Source organism: Diadema setosum, chromosome 20 (assembly GCF_964275005.1).
Source record: "Diadema setosum chromosome 20, eeDiaSeto1, whole genome shotgun sequence".
Classification (NCBI taxonomy): Eukaryota; Metazoa; Echinodermata; class Echinoidea; order Diadematoida; family Diadematidae; genus Diadema; species Diadema setosum.
In genome coordinates this window covers 33,140,053-33,157,756 of record NC_092704.1, presented here as the reverse complement: position 1 = coordinate 33,157,756, position 17,704 = coordinate 33,140,053, and the positions used below count along the sequence as shown (strand labels likewise).

The 17,704-nt window shown below is 40.0% G+C and overlaps 2 protein-coding genes across 2 annotated transcripts in view; both read left to right on the top strand.

Annotated features, from left to right (window-relative positions):
- The window catches only part of LOC140243623 (sushi, von Willebrand factor type A, EGF and pentraxin domain-containing protein 1-like), a 447,365-nt gene that overhangs the window by 291,957 nt on the left and 137,704 nt on the right, over window positions 1–17,704 (top strand). The window lies entirely within an intron of this gene.
- On the top strand, window positions 3,940–6,282 carry LOC140243966 (uncharacterized). The gene is made up of 3 exons (XM_072323630.1): window positions 3,940–3,945; window positions 4,223–5,725; window positions 5,935–6,282. The coding sequence occupies exons 1-3, from the start codon at window positions 3,940–3,942 to the stop codon at window positions 6,280–6,282; spliced, it is 1,857 nt and encodes a 618-aa protein (XP_072179731.1).

Sequence of the window (17,704 nt, the reverse complement as noted above, 5' to 3'; positions counted from 1 at the left end):
GGTTCAGGAATTAAAAGCAGTAGACAAGGGCAAAGGAGAAACGGCGTTGAGACTGGAGAAATAACGCGACTTTCATGTAGTCCCACGTACTGCATTTACTGTTAGTTACCGGTACTGTTCGTTGCTACTAGGGTGTTGAATTGAATTGAATTTTGAATTGAATTTTGAATTGAATTTATTTGTTTCATTTCCATTGCATTCCATTACATTGCATTGTTGTTTATATATTGACACATAATATTACAGTAATGTATAAGCATGAATTAACAGAATATAGTGTACTTATACAAACGGAAATGGGGTGATCCAACTAAAAGCATAGCTTGTAAAATTTCTAGCTCACCATGACGAGTAATATTCATAATTATGTACAGAGTAATTGAGAATAAAACATTTATACAGACTCCTGAAACATATTTATATAACTTGTACATATTCACATCTTAAAGATAGTAAACATGAATGAGAAAGAGAGGGAGAGGAGAAGGAGAGAACGAGAGAAATAGAGGAAATAAAGTGCGAACCAAAGGGGGGGGGGGAAGGGGTAAAAAGAAAGAAAGAAAGGGAAAAATAAACAGTGGAATCAAAATAAATTGGAATTCCACATGAATAATATACCATGTAAAAGTTGATATAAGATTACCTTATAGGGTAAAAATGTCCAGATATCTGGTATAGGATTATAAAGGCTAGTTACATCGTAAACTTCATTCGTATTTGCTAAGAAGACTTAGTTTTAATTTGTATTTGAATATTTTGAGGCTTGTGGTTTGTCGAAGAGAATAGGCTAAAGAATTCCAATATTTTTGTCAAGCGAAAGCAAGTGTGTTGTGTTTAAAGTTGGTTCTAATGGATGGCAGGTGGTTTAAAAGAAGACTGCCGAGTGTAGTAATTGAGCACTTGTTCATTCATAGAATAGTGACGAAATAACGTGTGGAAATTCAGAATCCTTCGAGCTGTACATAATGGATTCTAGATTAATAAGAAATATATAGAAGAGTTCATGATAGTGTGAGAACGTGATATAAAGAAGAAAAAGAAAGAAATCATGAGAAAAAGCTCGTGAGAGAGAAAAAATAAAAGAAAAACTAGACTTGGAATTTGTCAACAGCACTAACAAATTAGGTGATCCTATTTTTCGAAAATCAATGATTTGAGTCCTGATCCCAATAGGCATGACCAAACAGGTTTCATCTGTGTTTATGGACATGGGCCGTGTGATGTTTGGATTCTCATTTAGAAAAGGGAGTCAGGTCTGCCATCTTTGGCACCATATTCCGTATACACTATAACGAAGATACAGAATGAAGTATATTTGACCACTGACCCCACTTTGCACAGCCAAGATGGCATCTGAGCAAAAAGTGGTTATTTTGTAAAATGTGACCCTGCACCTCAAAACAAACAAAAAGTCGCCAGACGTGAATTTTTAGTTAAGACCATATTCTGAAAGAGCAGACATTAAGCTTTAAAATGATGTATAACTCAAATTAAATGGACTCTCCTCACCTATCTAAATATTGGAAAGAAAGCACAAACTCAGGAAAAGTGGGAACTGAGAAAAGACGCTCGGAAGTAGTGTCTACTCAAGCGTTTAATCTTTATCAAACCGTGCTGGCTGTGCGATGAATGGGACAAAAAAAAACAGGAAGTAAACCACCAGAGTAACAACAATGAAGGGATTATTAGATTAAACTGAAATTTAGCATGCCTCATTAACACATTATGTCCATAATTAATGCCAACTTTCAAAGCAGTAGCATTATCCTTTCAAAAGTTATTAGAGTTGAAAGTGAAGAGTGTGGACAAGGTTTGAGTGTGGACAAGGTTTTTCAGAAATGAAAAAGGGATTCTAAAGACACACCTAATCACAGTATTCTACCAAAAATGTTCGAGATAAACTGCTAAAAAACACACTTTCCTGCCCGCTTTATGATACCAAATTTTAGCATAATGTAAAAGAAGACCCGCTCTTTCAGAAAATATGAAAAAGTCAATTTCGGCTAGGTTGAGCCATTTCACTTATTTTCAGTCCTCACGCAAAATCAGCGTGTTCGACTTTATGTTCGTTTTGAGGTGCACGGTCACAAATGATCCTTGTAACATGGTCTTTGCGTGTTCAAAATATATCTAAATGTTTATTAATTATCTCCAGAAAATTATCAAATGATTCATTAACATCATCATAATGACAAACACTTGGCATATCAACTCATCTAAGCTAGCACCAAGACTAGTTACATTTTCCGGTGTGGCTCAACCGTAACATGTTTAGACGAAATTAAGGTGGATTCATATTCAAAATCAAAATCATTAAACAAATTATTAGAAGAAGAATTAACATTATTGGTAACGAGATTTTCAAAAATCGCAGAAGAGTGTGAATTGATTCGACTTAATTCTGTAGGGCAGGGTCTAAACAAATCAAAGAGTTCATCGTCATCAAGCGAGTCAAATGCTGCGTTAAGTCGATTAGCCATAACGCAGAACATAAGATATGTGAAGGCATGTCGATTGGCGAGGTCGCAAGAGATTGAAATAATATGTGGACGTAAATGAAGCACAAACAATTCCGGGTTCGGGGATAGTACAGCGAGTAGGCAAAGACACATTAACATAGAATTCAAGCGACATACTCAAGGAACATAGAAGACATAAAAAGTAAAAACGTACACACTTAATAACAAGGTCTGCAAACGGAATAGACCAGTTCGTAATTCCACTTTGCGCATGAGCAGAAAAGGGTCATTAGTACCAACAAGCATTTTGGTTTGTAAATTCACTCAGATAAGCATCTGTGATGCGATGATTATTCATGTGATCCTTATCTAAATGGTGCTTGCCAGTGCATTCACCTGACAGCAAGAATGGTATATTTCGCAATATATAAGGAAATAGGCTGTTATTGCATTCAGTACAAAACAATGAAATGGATGCCTGCTAAACTGTCAACTGATGGAGTATTTTGATCACCTGCTCTACAAGCAAGCTCATTCTTTGTTTGAACATGAATTCCATAAATTGTTACGTCGGGCAAGCTTATGCATTATGCCGCTTTGAAAACAAGTGAAGTGCCTAACAAGCTTTAGCCATGTTCAGACGTATTTCTAGTCGGAGTAAGAATTTATGGCTCGGCAATTAAAATTCAAATTAATGCATATCTTACCACGACCCTTGTGTCCACACGACGGTCATGGGAAGAAACTCCGACCAATTTATGTACGAAGGTCGGAGTAACTTCCGGAAGTGACAGCGCCGCGCACGCCGACCATGCGATTGTTTTTTACCAGTGGCATTTGTCTTCTCCATTCTTGTTGATGGAAATTTTGGCAAGAGCGGCAGCTTCTTCGTCGCGATCGATTAGGTTAGAATTGCACTACACGCGCACGTGTACTCGCAAAATGTCAACATTGCGATTTGACCCAGGAAGATTTACCTAGGTCGTAAGGTATGTAAGTTCATAGATACTCCGAGGGCTTGTCCGCACGGACAATTTACTCCGACCGGCTAGTCGTGGTAGCGAGATACTCCTGAGAAAACTCTGGAGTATCTCGTTCGGAGGAAGAGGTCGTGGTAAGTTCCTCCGATCGGAGGAAGTTACCACAACCTTGTTCAGACGGGCACTACTCAGACCTATCCTCCGAAGTTACTCCGACCAAGCTTCCTCCGACCCTTCCTCCGAAGTTACTCCGACCAAAACTGCCTCCGTCTGAACACAGCTTGGGAAAAAAGAAAGGTCATTTTTTTTTTTGTACCAATGTGTACATGAGCTAATTACGAACTGGCTTATTTCCATTGGGTTCAAGGGTCAGTAATATGACCCAGCCTCCTACTGACGATTAACACCAGTAGTCAGAGGAGGAAGACCGTCCGTGCGTGACCTATAGGTCACATCCTGCCAGAGGTGATCCTGCTACACTGCATGTCCCCAAAATGAGCATGTCGGTAACTGAACACGGCGGATCTAGAGGAGCGTACACACCTCGAAAAAAAAAGCCGGGTATGAAAGTACCCGAGAAATAGCCTTACTCGAGTGGCGCCGGTAGGGTCTATTAGCCATTGAAAAGATCCATGGACAAGTCAGCTAACAGCACTAGGGTTAAAGCCCCTAACTCAGTCAAGGGGGAGAGATATCGTTATGACTCTACCGGTTCAAAGCCCTCGGGAAGGCCGGCGGACGATGGATTGATTAACTCCGAGACGAACTACCGAAAACCAAAAGCGAAAAGAGAATCAGTCCTGTCATGCCGTAGAACCACTGTCAGGACCATCAGGACAGGAGACGAGAGAGGAACTGGGCCATCTATTTGAGGAGAGTGGCCTACAGATTCTTGCAACTCAAGAGCATAGGATTCTGCACGAGGAGCCCATAAGGAGAACAAGGATTGGAGTAAGGAGCCATTTGATCACAACATCAGCTGTGAGGAATTCAGCACAAGCTGCAGTAGGAGGGGTAGGGTTTGTGATAAGCATGGAGGCTAACAAACTAGTAAGGGAGATCACTCCAGTGTCCCACAGAATTCTGAAGGCAACATTCAATGGAAACCCAAGACTCACTGTATTCGCTGTATACAGCCCAACAGAAGGGGACAGCATAGAGCATGCTGAGGAGTTCCATGAGGAATTATGCAGGACCGTAACTTCTACCCCCATGCACAACATCCTGTTAGTACTGGTAGATTTTAATGCTCACCTTAGTAAGGAGAACAAGGAGGACACTTCATGGTACTACCACAACCATACCAACAGAAATGGCGGACTGCTGAAGGATACATTGCTAGAGACCAACCTGGAGGTAACCAACCTAAGATACAGGAAGAAACTAGGGAAGATGTGGACCTACCTGTCTGACATGCATCTTTCCAAGTCCCAGATTGATTTCATTCTTGTAAGGAAGAAATGGAGGAACAGTGTAATGAACACTGAAGCATATGACTTCTTCAATTCACTTGGAAGCGACCATAGACTTGTCATGGCTGAGATCAGATTAAGTCTGAGAAAAGTCAAAGCCCAGCCCAAAAGAGTAGAGTATGACTGGGAAGCTTTCAAGGAAGACACTGAACTCCAGAAGCAATACAGTGTGGAAGTGAAGAACAGGTTCAGTGCATTGTGCAAGGAAAACGATACTATGGAAAGCGTGACAGACAAGGTGTCTCAAAGATATGGACATTTTGTGTCAGCCATAGCAGAAACCAACAAGACCATGGTACCAAAAAAGAAAAAGAAAAGGAGGGAAAACAAATCAGTGGACCCTAGAGTTAGTGAAGCCAGGAAACTTCTTAAAACAGCCAAAGATCAATATCATAGTGATCCAACAGAGAACCACAAGGTACAAGTAGACGAGAGAACTGGTGAGCTCAATGCCGCCTACACCAAGGCAAAAAAGGAGCTGCTGACAGAAAAGATCAGGAGAGTAGAGAATGCACCCGACAGATGTAAGAGTAAAGAGAGCTGGAGGCTGATAAATGAGATAGCAGGAAGAAAGAGTGGATGCGGGAATCAAATCCATGGAATAAACCCCGAGGACAGAAAGAGGAAATGCCTAGCTCACTTCAAGGTTCTGCTGGGGCAGCCACCACTTCTTACACAGAACATTGGAGAGGTCAAGCAAATCTTCGATGACTTGGAAATATCAGAAGAGCCTTTTACATTAAAGGAACTCCAGATAGCTAAGGAAAATATTACAGAAGGCAAAGCATACGGAGAAGATGGCATCTCCCCAGAGGTGATGAAGAGATGCGACTTCAATGAAATTATTTTAGGGTTTTGTAATGAGGCATTAAATGAATGGTTGCACCTGTACAGTGGGGTATAAGTAACATTATACCAGTCCCAAAGAAAGGTGACCTCACTGATATTAATAAGTACAGAGGTATCTCACTGACATCTCTTGTGGCAAAGACCCTAAACAGAATGATACTCAACCGTATCCAGCCAGAAGTGGATACAAAGCTCCGGACCAACCAAAATGGATTTATAAAGGGCAGGTCTACAACTAGCCACATCCTTACACTCAGAAGAATACTAGAGGGAGCCAGAGCAAAGAACATCTCTGCTGTCATGGTCTTCATCGACTTCAGGAAAGCCTTTGACTCCATCGACAGGGGAACGCTAAAGAGAATTCTACTGGCTTACGGCATCCCAAAGAAGATTGTCGACCTGATCTTCCTGCTCTACACCAACACTAGAGCTACGATCATCACGCCTGATGGAAATACAGAGTACTTTGAGATTCTTGCTGGAGTACTCCAAGGTGACACACTGGCCCCTACCTCTTCGTAATTGCAGTAGATTATTGTATGCGCCTAGCATTAGAGAAGAAGCCAGATCTTGGATTTACTTTGACACCAGCACGGAGCAGGAGAGTAAAGGCCAAGAAAATATCCGACACAGAATTCGCAGATGACATTGCCCTGTTGACAAACACCGTGAAGGATGCAGAGGAACTCATGAGGGAAGTAGAGGCGGTATCTGCCAGCGTAGGACTAACGATGAATGAACAAAAGACAAAATATCTGGTCGAGAATATTGATGAGCCAGGAGGGATTACAAGTATGGGTGGGCAGCCAATAGAGCTAGTAAATGACTTCCTGTATCCTGGGGCCAAAATCAGAAACTCTGAGGAGGACGTAGACGCAAGAAAGAGAAAAGCATGGGCAGCATGTCACAGCTTAAAAACTGTGTGGAAATCAGACTTGCGGAAGGACCTTAAAGTTCGCCTTTTCACCGCAACAGTCGAGTCAGTACTTCTGTATGGGTCTGAAACTTGGACTATGACGAGAAGACTCACAAAAATCCTAGATGGTTGTTACACACGGATGCTCAGGATGGCTCTAAACATCAACCAATATACGATGAGGATCACTAACTCAGAACTGTATGGGACCCTACCAAAAGTTAGCTCCAAAGTAGCTCAGAGGAGGCTAAGGCTCGCTGGACACGCCCAAAGACACCCTGAGCTAACACTACACACAGTTTTACTATGGGAACCACTACATGGGAGAGCAAGACGCTGGCGGCCTCGACGCACATATGTAGACACACTTAGAAATGACACTGGACTGCATGACACAAAGGACATTGCCAGTGTAATGGAGAACAGAGAGCGCTGGAGGGACATCATCCATGGATCTCGGGAATACTACCCGACTTAAGTCAAGTAAGTAAGTAAGTTATTTCCATCGTGAAGGACGCTACAAAGATGACATTAAATAAGCCAGTTTGTAGTTCTACTTTGCGCATGAGCAGAAAAGGTCATTGGTACCAAAACGAATGATGGTTTTTAAATTCATGGAGATAGGCATGTTCTCTGATAAAATGATTATTCATGCAATCCTTGTACATCGGTACGTATTATGTTGCTTTGAATATGAGTGAAGTGCCTAACCAACTAAGAAAATAGAAAGGTCATTTGTACCAACGTGCACATGAGCTAATTACGAACTGGCTTATTAGGGTGAGTCATGAACCCTTGCCTAGAGACGTCTGCATGACGTATTCTGCGTTTTGAAGTGGACAATACCGCAGCCAGTCTACGTTGCATTTGGAATGCGTACAATAACTGACATTCTTATGAAAATCATGTCTATAATAATTATAGAGATTATTTTCATAAGAATGTAACTCACTGCGCTCGTGCGTTCAATAGCATTAGCGTAGCATTATCATTATCTTATAATATATTATATTATAAGATAATGATAATACTACGCTAATGCTGTTGAACGCATGAGCGCAGTGAGTCACAGCTCTTACATAATCGATAGGTGTTTTTTTTTTTTCCTGCGGTCTGGCTATATACAATTGTGTTGTACAGAAATCTTCTTACGCAACGAAATCAGGTAATTGAGGTTGATAACCTGAGCCAAAGCATGGATTATAGAATATGAAATAAGACATGGATGTAGGTCCTGCGCAGAGTAAAAACTATTTCCATCTGTCTCCTATAATCTATGTCGGGCTACCCCCCCCCCCCCCCCCCCCGCCATATCCTCATCCTCACAAAAACATTGTGTCAAAATAGTTTACTATAGCACACAGCAAAAAACAAACAAACGGACAGACATCATCAAGAGTAAAACAAATACCTCAGGATGATTCTATTACCAGTTTCACTCAGTATTCTAGTAATGCACGAAAAATGTACGAAATTTTTATAAATGATGTAGTATCTACATTATAAACAGAGTGGGTCTATGTATTAAAGCAACAAACAAAAAACAACAAAATTATCCTATCATTATCCAGGACAGAGCGTTGATGGGAATCAACTTTGCATTGTGACAGGCTAAATCAAGATCAGGGTTTGGACAAAAGTATAGAACTATACATGTGGCAAGTGCAAGGTGTATAAAACGAGTACAATATTTTCATTTCATTCCATTTCAATTTACAGTTTTCATATTTCTCATATATATCACAATAAAGTATATAAATACGGACATTATAAAAAACATAATTTAAATGAGACTTCATCGGACTGTACAGAAGTTTGATTTTGTATAAACACAAGGTCTGTATGCATGCGAATTAAACTGTGGTCATGATGCGAAAAACTTGAATATGATGGGGCCTGCGTAAAAGCATTAGCTTGTACAGCCGCAGTTCCCGTGAGTAATCAGATTAGGGGAAGTTTAAAATGCGGATGTTTGTAAAGACCAACTATAACTGGAATGGGGAAACTGACTAATACAAACAAAACAAAAAATCCAAATAAATATAATTATGTCACTACATAAAAATACAGAAGGGTCAAATGTTGCAGCAGTATAACCTACTACTTAATAGTAAGGACATTGGTAGAACAACAACTGGGGTTGCAGAGATTCAAGGGGTGTGTTGCAGAGTATAGAAAATGGCGTAACTGTAGCTGTGCTCAGACGGAGGCAGTTTTGGTCGGAGTAACTTCGAATGAAGGGTCGGAGGAAGCTTGGTCGGAGTAACTTCGGAGGATAGGTCGGAGTAGTGCCCGTCTACACAAAGTCGTGGTAACTTCCTCCGATCGGAGGAACTTACCACGACCTCTTCCTCCGAACGAGATACTCCTGAGTTTTCTCAGGAGTATCTTGCTACCGCGACTAACCGGTTGGAGTAAATTGCCCGTGCGGACAAGCCGCCGGAGTATCTATGAACTTATACGTTACGACCTATAGGTAAAACTTCCTGGGTCAAATCGCAATGTTGACATTTTGCGACTATACACATGCGTGTGTAGTGCAATGCTAACCTAGTCGATCGCGACGAAGAAGCTAGCAATCATGCAGACATTTCCATCAACAAGAATGGAGAAGACAAATGCCACTGGTAAAAAACAATCGCATGGTCGGCGTGCGCGGCGCTGTCAATTCCGGAAGTTACTCCGACCTTCGTACATAAATTGGTCGGAGTATCTTCCCACGACCGTTGTGTGGACACAAGGGTCGTGGTAAGATATGCATGAATTTGAATTTTAATTGCCGTACCATAAATTTTTACTCCGACTAGAAATACGTCTGAACATGGCTTGTATGACACAAATACATAAGTAGAAAGTGGAATGATGATGAGATTTGTCGTGAATGTAAACAATACCGTGTACTAGGGAAATAAAGCTCAGGAGTAGCATTCCAGCATGGGTCCTAAAACCAAGCATTTCGTGTGACCATAGTAACCGACAGCTGTAATTGTTACGCGCGAGAATTTCGATAACCGAGAGGAACAATACAATGTGCATGAAGAGCGCAACAGGCAGACTGATCAAAAATAGTGTTCATGGATAGGAGCCCGCCGGACTACTAGACAAGGGGTAAAATAAAGAGCAACAAGAACTATACACTATGCATGCCGTACAATGTAGCTGCTAAGAAGATATTGCTTCAGTTTTCGTTTGAATGAGGTTACAGTGGTACAACTTACAAGTTCCGTAGGGAGTTCGTTCCAATATTTGGGCCCAGTGAACATAATTTTTTTTTCGCGAAAATTGTTCGGGAACGTGGAAGGTGATATGCGTAACGTTGACGAGTTGGATAATCATGGACTGTATAATTTCTTGTAAACATTCGGGAAAATACGTCTGGTAATTGGCCAGATGAAAATTGAAACATAAACAGGCCAACGCTGTAATAAAATAACTCGGGAATTTTCAAAATTTTGTTACTAATAAAAAGTTCGTTCGTGTGAGATAAACATCCAGTGTGAATAACAATTCTAACAGCGCGTTTTTGTACAAGAAATAACAAATCGATAAGGTTTTTAGAAGCATTTCCCCACACCAGAATCCCATAGTTGAGATAGGGAGATATCAAAGTTGAATATATGCTCTGTAGAATATCACATGGAAAATAATAGCTAAGTTTGTTAAGAAACCCGGTATTTCTAGCAATAATTCTGCTTACATAATTAACATGGGTTCTCCAAGACAAATCAATATCGATATAAAGACCCAAAAACTTTGTACTGTTGACCTGTGACAGATCGATGTTGTTTATCTTGACAGAGAGAGGTAACACAGGTGGCGAATCACTGAATAACATATACTGAGTTTTGTCGATGTTTAAGGATAATATGTTCGCAAAAATCCAAGACTGAACAAAAACAAGTTCTTTATTTATTATGTTTATAAGCGCATCAGGATCTTGATGAGAGAAGAACAATAATTTGTATCATCTGCAAAACAAACGAAGGGAAGAATCTTAGAGGAGTTCTGGATATCGTTAATATATAAAATAAAGAGAAGTGGGCCTAACAAGGAACCCTGTGGAACACCACAAGAAATCAGTTTTGGTAGGGTCGTGACCGTGGATACTTACAAATTGTTTTCTATTATAATATAATAGAAAACAATTTGTTAAATAATCAGTGAACCATTCTAGCGCCCTTCCCCAAATTCCGTAATGATTTAACTTATAAAGTAAAATGTCATGGTCTATTGTATCAAACGCCTTGGAGAAGTGAAGGAAAACACCGACAGTGTGAGAAACATCATCTATAGCATGAGCTATCTTAACAATAAACTTGAGTAATGCGTGAGTTGTACTATGTTTTTTTTTTTTCCGAAATCCAAATTGAGATTCAGTAAATATTTTTGCCTGAAGAAGAAAGTTAAGGGTGTGTTTATACACAAGTCTTTCGAGTATCTTTGAAAAGGAAGTGAAAAGAGAAATGGGACGATAATTATTGACAAGGTCTTTTTGCCCTTTTTTAAAAATGGGAACAACTCTTGCTACTTTCGTGTGTTGAGGAACTTTACCAGTAGATAAAGATTGATTGAAAATATATGTAAGAGGCGAAATTATTTCATGAATCACATTTTTAACAAGAAGTTTGTGATTCCATCATATCCCGGACTTGTTTTTATTAACTTATCAACAATCTTCATTATTTCATCTTCGACAATCGGGACAAAAAATAAAGACTCAATATTCCTCCCACCCAGGAAAGAGTGAAATAATTCCCGCTGCGCTTCAGGAATTTTATCAGCCAGATTTGGCCCAATGTTTACAAAAAAAAAAATCATTAAAAACTTCAGCTATTCCTATCTATGTGGTCATCAATACGAACACCATCATCTTGAATATAACTAGGCGCGTAATCATCAGTATTACGTTTCAACGCTCGGTTTATCACCCTCCAAGTACCCTTCACATCAAATTGACATTTGTCGAATTGATTCATGAAATACAGCCGTTTGGCTGTCCGTAATGCAGAAGTGAGGATATTACGATACTGAGTATATCTGGACTTATTTCTAACTGTGGGTACTTTGCGATATTTTAAATATAATAAAATTTATTTTTCTTATTGATTGATTTCAAAAGTGATTTTGTGACTCATGGCTGCCGGGGTACATTTTTATGATTTGAATTAGAGAATTTACGACAAGGGATAGCAATATTAAGCTGAGTTATCAAAATATCTATAAAAATATCAAAAGATAAATTTACGTCATTTTGATTATTTTTTATACAATCGACCAATCAACGAGTTTCAACCTTTCTCTAAAACTATTCATGTTTGAGTGACATAACACGAAAACCGGAATTTTTGTGCACACTGTCAGCAACATATTCGTATCTGAAACACCAGCACCACCAACAACAAAATGTATATGTCCTTCAAACTCAAAAAGTCATTGCATTTTGGGGTCAAAGAATTCAGGGCTGAGCTCATACAAACTAAAATGAGCTGTTTCATCGCGGCATGATTGAGGATTGTTGATAGATCTCATCGAGATTATAAAGGAAGTGGTACCTTTGGATGATAAGCCCAATGAAATTATCAAAAGAAACCATGCTGTGGCATATGGGCATCACATATGAGTCTGTTTGGCTACACTGCTATTTGAATACAACAACTTGTGTCACAAGCCTTTGACTGGAACAAATTCAATTTCGCAACAACTGTTTAGGTGTCTTGCGAATTCGGTCAATGTCATATTACAGTTAAAGGACAAGACTTCCTAAAAAATATAAAACCGGAGGGAGCTTGTTTAACATAATTATCAAGACGTCTGAATTAAACAATCCCAAGAGCCTCAATGGAAGCTGGGTCAATGGTTCTATAACATTTTCGATGAGATCTGAATCAATAATTCTAACACAAGAGTACAACCAAACGTATATCAAATATATAGGAGTGATATGATTGGATAATTGGAAAAAGTGAAACAATGTGCCTATCTGTTTCAGTTTGACATGATCAGAAACTGATATAACAAGTAGGCCTATGTATGATTTTTTTTTAACAATGACATGTGTCATCCTAAAAGTTTCCTTTAAGTTTCCTGTAAGTTTCATTCAAATACGTTAACTGCTTTTTGAGATATTTAACACACGGACAAACAAACAAAAAACAAACAAACGAACCAAAAACCAATAAACCAACGGTACCTAAAGGAAACATAATCTATTCCCTTGGCGGAGGTAATAATACACACACTCTTTTATGCATATATTATATACACATATATATGTACAAATATATGTCCATGTGTGTGTGTGTGTGTGTGTGTGTGTGTAGACGTACTAATATAACAGGAATTAAAATAAGAATACAGTAATTGGATTGAATTTGTGTGAACATTCAATATCTTACTCACGAGTTCGACAAACAAAATAGCACAAGACTCCTCCTCCTGCAGCTCCTAGTACTGCAGCTGCTACTAATCCCCAAATGCCATTCGCCGCTGAAAGAAATAAGAGGCCATTACCTTTAATAATATCGAACTGGAGTGTTAAAAATCACCTTTTTATGACTCTCAAATAATCAACTCGATAGAATTGCATTCTCTTCTAAAATCTTGATAAACATGTTTTTTTTTTTTTCAAGCTCGGTGTAACTTTTTTCTCAATACAGTGCAACCATAATTTGTGACCGTGCACCTCAAAACGAACATAAAGTCGCACACCCTGATTTTTCGTGAGGACTGAAAATAAGTGAAATGGGTCAACCTAGCCGAACTTGACTTTTTCATATTTTCTGAAAGAGCGGGTCTTCTTTTACATTATGCTAAAATTTGGTATCATAAAACGGGCAGGAAAGTGTGTTTTTTTTTTAGCAGTTTATCTCCAACATTTTTGGTAGAGTAGTGTGATTAGGTGTGTCTTTAGAATCCCTTTTTCATTTCTGAGAAACCTTGTCCACACTCTTCACTTTCAACTCTAATAACTTTTACAAGGATAGTGCTACTGCTTTTAAAGTTGGCGTTAATTGTGGACAGAATGTGTTAATGAGGCATGCTTAATTTCAGATTAATCTGATAATCCCTTCATTGTTGTTACTCTGGCGGTTTACTTCCTGTTTTTTGTCCCATTCATCGCACAGCCAGCACGGTTTGGTAAAGATTAAGCACTTGAATAGACACTGTACTTCAGAGCCTCTTTTCTCAGTTCACACTTCTCCTGAGTTTGTGCTTTCTTTCCAATATTTAGATATGTTAGGAGAGTCCATTTGATTTGAATCATACATCATTTTAAAGCTTAAATTCTGCTCTTTCAGAATATCGTCTTAACCAAAAATTCATGTCTGGCGACTTTTTGTTTGTTTTGAGGTGCAGGGTCACATTTAATAGTCAAAGGAGTGGATATTCAATTGAAATTAGAGCAGGCACATTTAAACATTAGTGAATTTGTAATCACGAGGTTAAATGTCGTCTCGGGACAAACGCACATGCATGCACACACACCCTTACACACTCACACACACACACACACACACACACAAAGCGAAAGGCCAGTCAACGCAACCTACCTGTGATGCACGAACAGCCCAAGATAAATAAAAACAGTTTCTTCATATTTCGAGGGTCTTTGATTTGGAACACTCAAAACCAAATTTACAATATCTTCGCGACACCAGCTATGGCCTGGCAATAATCCGGGCCAACTTGATTCAAAACACTGCAGCAACGTCTGCAGCACACCCGCACTGAGGTTTCTTGACCTTGTGTGTGCAGTCAAACGGAGGTAGCCGAGAAAGACTATGGTGCTGTTGTCTCGGAATCGTGCAGATTTTTGTTTTATTTTTTTTTTTTCAGGGCTCCAGGGCAGAATTTGGAAGCATTGAGATATTACGTCGTCACCAGCCTATCAGCTTCATACAGTTGTTAGTGGGCGGAGCTTATAAACTGTTTATACCATGACGCAAATCTCTCGTTTGAAGAGGCTACACCGCCGTAAATAATGCCAGTGCATATCTTGGCAATCAATGACTTAAAATCAAAGATATAAAACACCTGTTTCTTGACCCTGGCCTAATCTAAGCATCAGTCATCGCCACAGCACCACAGGAGGGGGGGGGGGGCACCGCGAGAGGAGGAGATTGTTTTGGTTTTGGCATGGGCTATGTAGCTCCATGGTGCGTGTGTGTGTGTGTGTACGTGTGTGTGTGTGAGTGTAGACATTCAGCGAATGCAGACAGAGCATGCCTGTACTGCAGTGACTGGAACTATTGTCATTCCATTTTGTCTCTCCCTTTCTCCCTCCCCCATCTCTCCCCCCCCCCCCCCTCTCTCTCTCTCTCTTTCTCAGCAGGCTGATTGTAACCAGGGAGGTAGTCTCACCTCCCCGTTGTAACTCACTGCCAAATAGCACATTGTCAGCACCGGCAAACTGGCAATGCTCTCCTTCTTATTCATGTATTTTCGTTATTTACGGGTCAATTTTTTTCGTTCGAAATGTAAAATGGATGACCATAGAATTTCTCAATAGAATATGAAATTGAAAACTTTAGAAAGGATAGAGAAAATTGAGTTCACTTTGAATGGTCTGCGACAGGCAGATATCCTTATCATGCTCTTACGTAATACGACAGCTGCTTTCTCAATGATCCAGTCAGCAGGCTGATTGTAACCAGGGAGGTAGTCTCACCTCCCCGTTGTAACTCACTGCCAAATAGCACATTGTCAGCACCGGCAAACTGGTAATGCTCTCCTTCTTATTCCTGTATTTTCGTTATTTACGTGTCACAAATATACACACAAGTAGTTATGTGCATGTATCAAGGCTGTATGCATGGTTGTTTTAATGTGTATGTACACAGGGTGACCAGATTAATGGAGAACATTCTATATGATATAGATATAGTACATACAGGCTGACCAGATCAGTGGAGAATTTTCTACGTGGTATGGAATGTAGCTACAGTACATGTATGCATGTGACAGGAAATACATTATAGCTCACTCAATCTAGAATGATTTCACCCATTCCAGAAAATTCTAGGAAGTGCTGGCTGAGTGAGGCACTGCCCTTGTAGCCCAATGTGATTGGTAGTTAATTTTGGCAATGATGTTATGCACATATTAGGCAGTGAGTCATCCAGGATTCCTGGAACTTGGGACTTGCTGGTATGTTCAGGTATGTAGCCCCAGGTTGGAGAAAATTACAGACTGTACTAGAAAGGGGTGAAGGGATAGTATATAAGCCGGAGAAATTCTGCAGTAGGGAGAGTACCCAACACCTCTGCTCTGAGAGTTACGTCACTTCTGGCTCTGAAGCGACTTGTTATAGTCAGTCCTGTGTTACCTGCTGACCTGCTATACAAATTGTGTTTGTGGAGATAAGGCCTGGGAGACATTTTGCCAGCAGAGAATTAATTTGCCTACATTGGAGATAGACTCCATATTTTAGTGTCAACGGACATTATTACGGCAAAGCTGTGACGGGCTGGATTCCTTGCTGGACATTATAAAGTGAATCATCATTCAACGCATCAACTGGACGTGGTTGTCATAACGTTTGGATTCTGCACGTTTTGCTGTGGACATATATCGTGGACTTACCCTGGATTTATAACGTGGATTATTGCAACCAGTGCCTTTGGAGTTACGTCGGAGGAATCATTCGTCGGTGCGTCAAGGATCATTCATCCGTGCATCGAACATCGTATCTGGACATTTTCAAAGGATTATTTGATTTCCAGGGATATTGCATATAATGCGAGTAAGTGATTCCACTACCGATTTATAATTGTTTTTTTTTATCATTATTGTACTGATGTGAAATCCGATTACGAGTCTGTACCCACAATATCACTGTTAATAAACCGCCTGAACATTAGTTGATTGTTTCTTTTGTGCGATCATTCTCAGAGTGATTTTGGTCGTAACAAAATTGGGGGCTTGTCCGGGAAGTGAATTTAACCCGTTTAGGACGTGTCCCGAGTATACTCGGGCTGACGTTTTCCAGGCTGCGGACTGGTCCCGAGTATACTCGGGCTGAGAGAGTGAAATGAACACGCATTTTTAAACTTAGAATTTCACCAACAATACGATGCCTATGTTGAAAATGATTTATATTTTGTGGGACTACATACATCAAAGTTGCCATCTGTGAACATTTTGTGATGATTGGTCATATCTTATGTCTATAAACAAGCAAAATATTGACAGACATGAGTGCAATTTTCACGACATTCAGACCTTCGCAACGGTCGGGGAACTGACCAATGACGAGCGACCAGCCGCACGCTCTGGCGATCTCATTTGCATCGGTATGCAAATTGTCACACTCAGTGAAAAGCGTGCGTGCGGCGGTCAAGACCGTTGCGTGCACGCACCTACCTTATTAGCACACATTTACATGATAAAGTATTGTAGCATACTACTTCGTGTTATATCAGTGCAATGTCGTACTTATGGATCTTCTATGAAAGCCACCTCGGCATGGCAACCTGCTTACCATTATTGGCATGAAATGTTGGCCTTCTTCTTCCGCTGCCGAGTCCTGGGATTTGCCAAAACTCGGCGAATTGAATAAATTCAAAAGTAAATCTTTTGCGTGTCCCTGCATGCATGTGATGTGTGTGAATGTTTTTGTGTCTGTTTGTTATCATGACAGCGATGTTACTTGTAGTTGTTTGAAGAGTTTTACCGTCATGAATAATATTCTGATTATGTTATAAAATCGTTTAAAACAAAGAAACCACTTGGCCAAGAACAAACCGAGTAGGGGATGTACTGCATACAAAACAACGCAGTCGATTGTGCTACTTCATCGAAGTCGTAAATTCATATAAATTGAATAGACCAGGTGGCCAGAGTATCAGGTTACATTGTACCTCCTTGAATAGACAGGATGTTGATGCAAAAACATTCCTAAGACGCACTCGTAGACGCCATCTGAAAAGTCGGGGATTATGAGCATAATAGAGAAGTTCATAGGCCGATTACAGACAGTCTCTTTTTTCTGCACCGGTCCATAGAATGCATTATAGTGATGTACTTCGT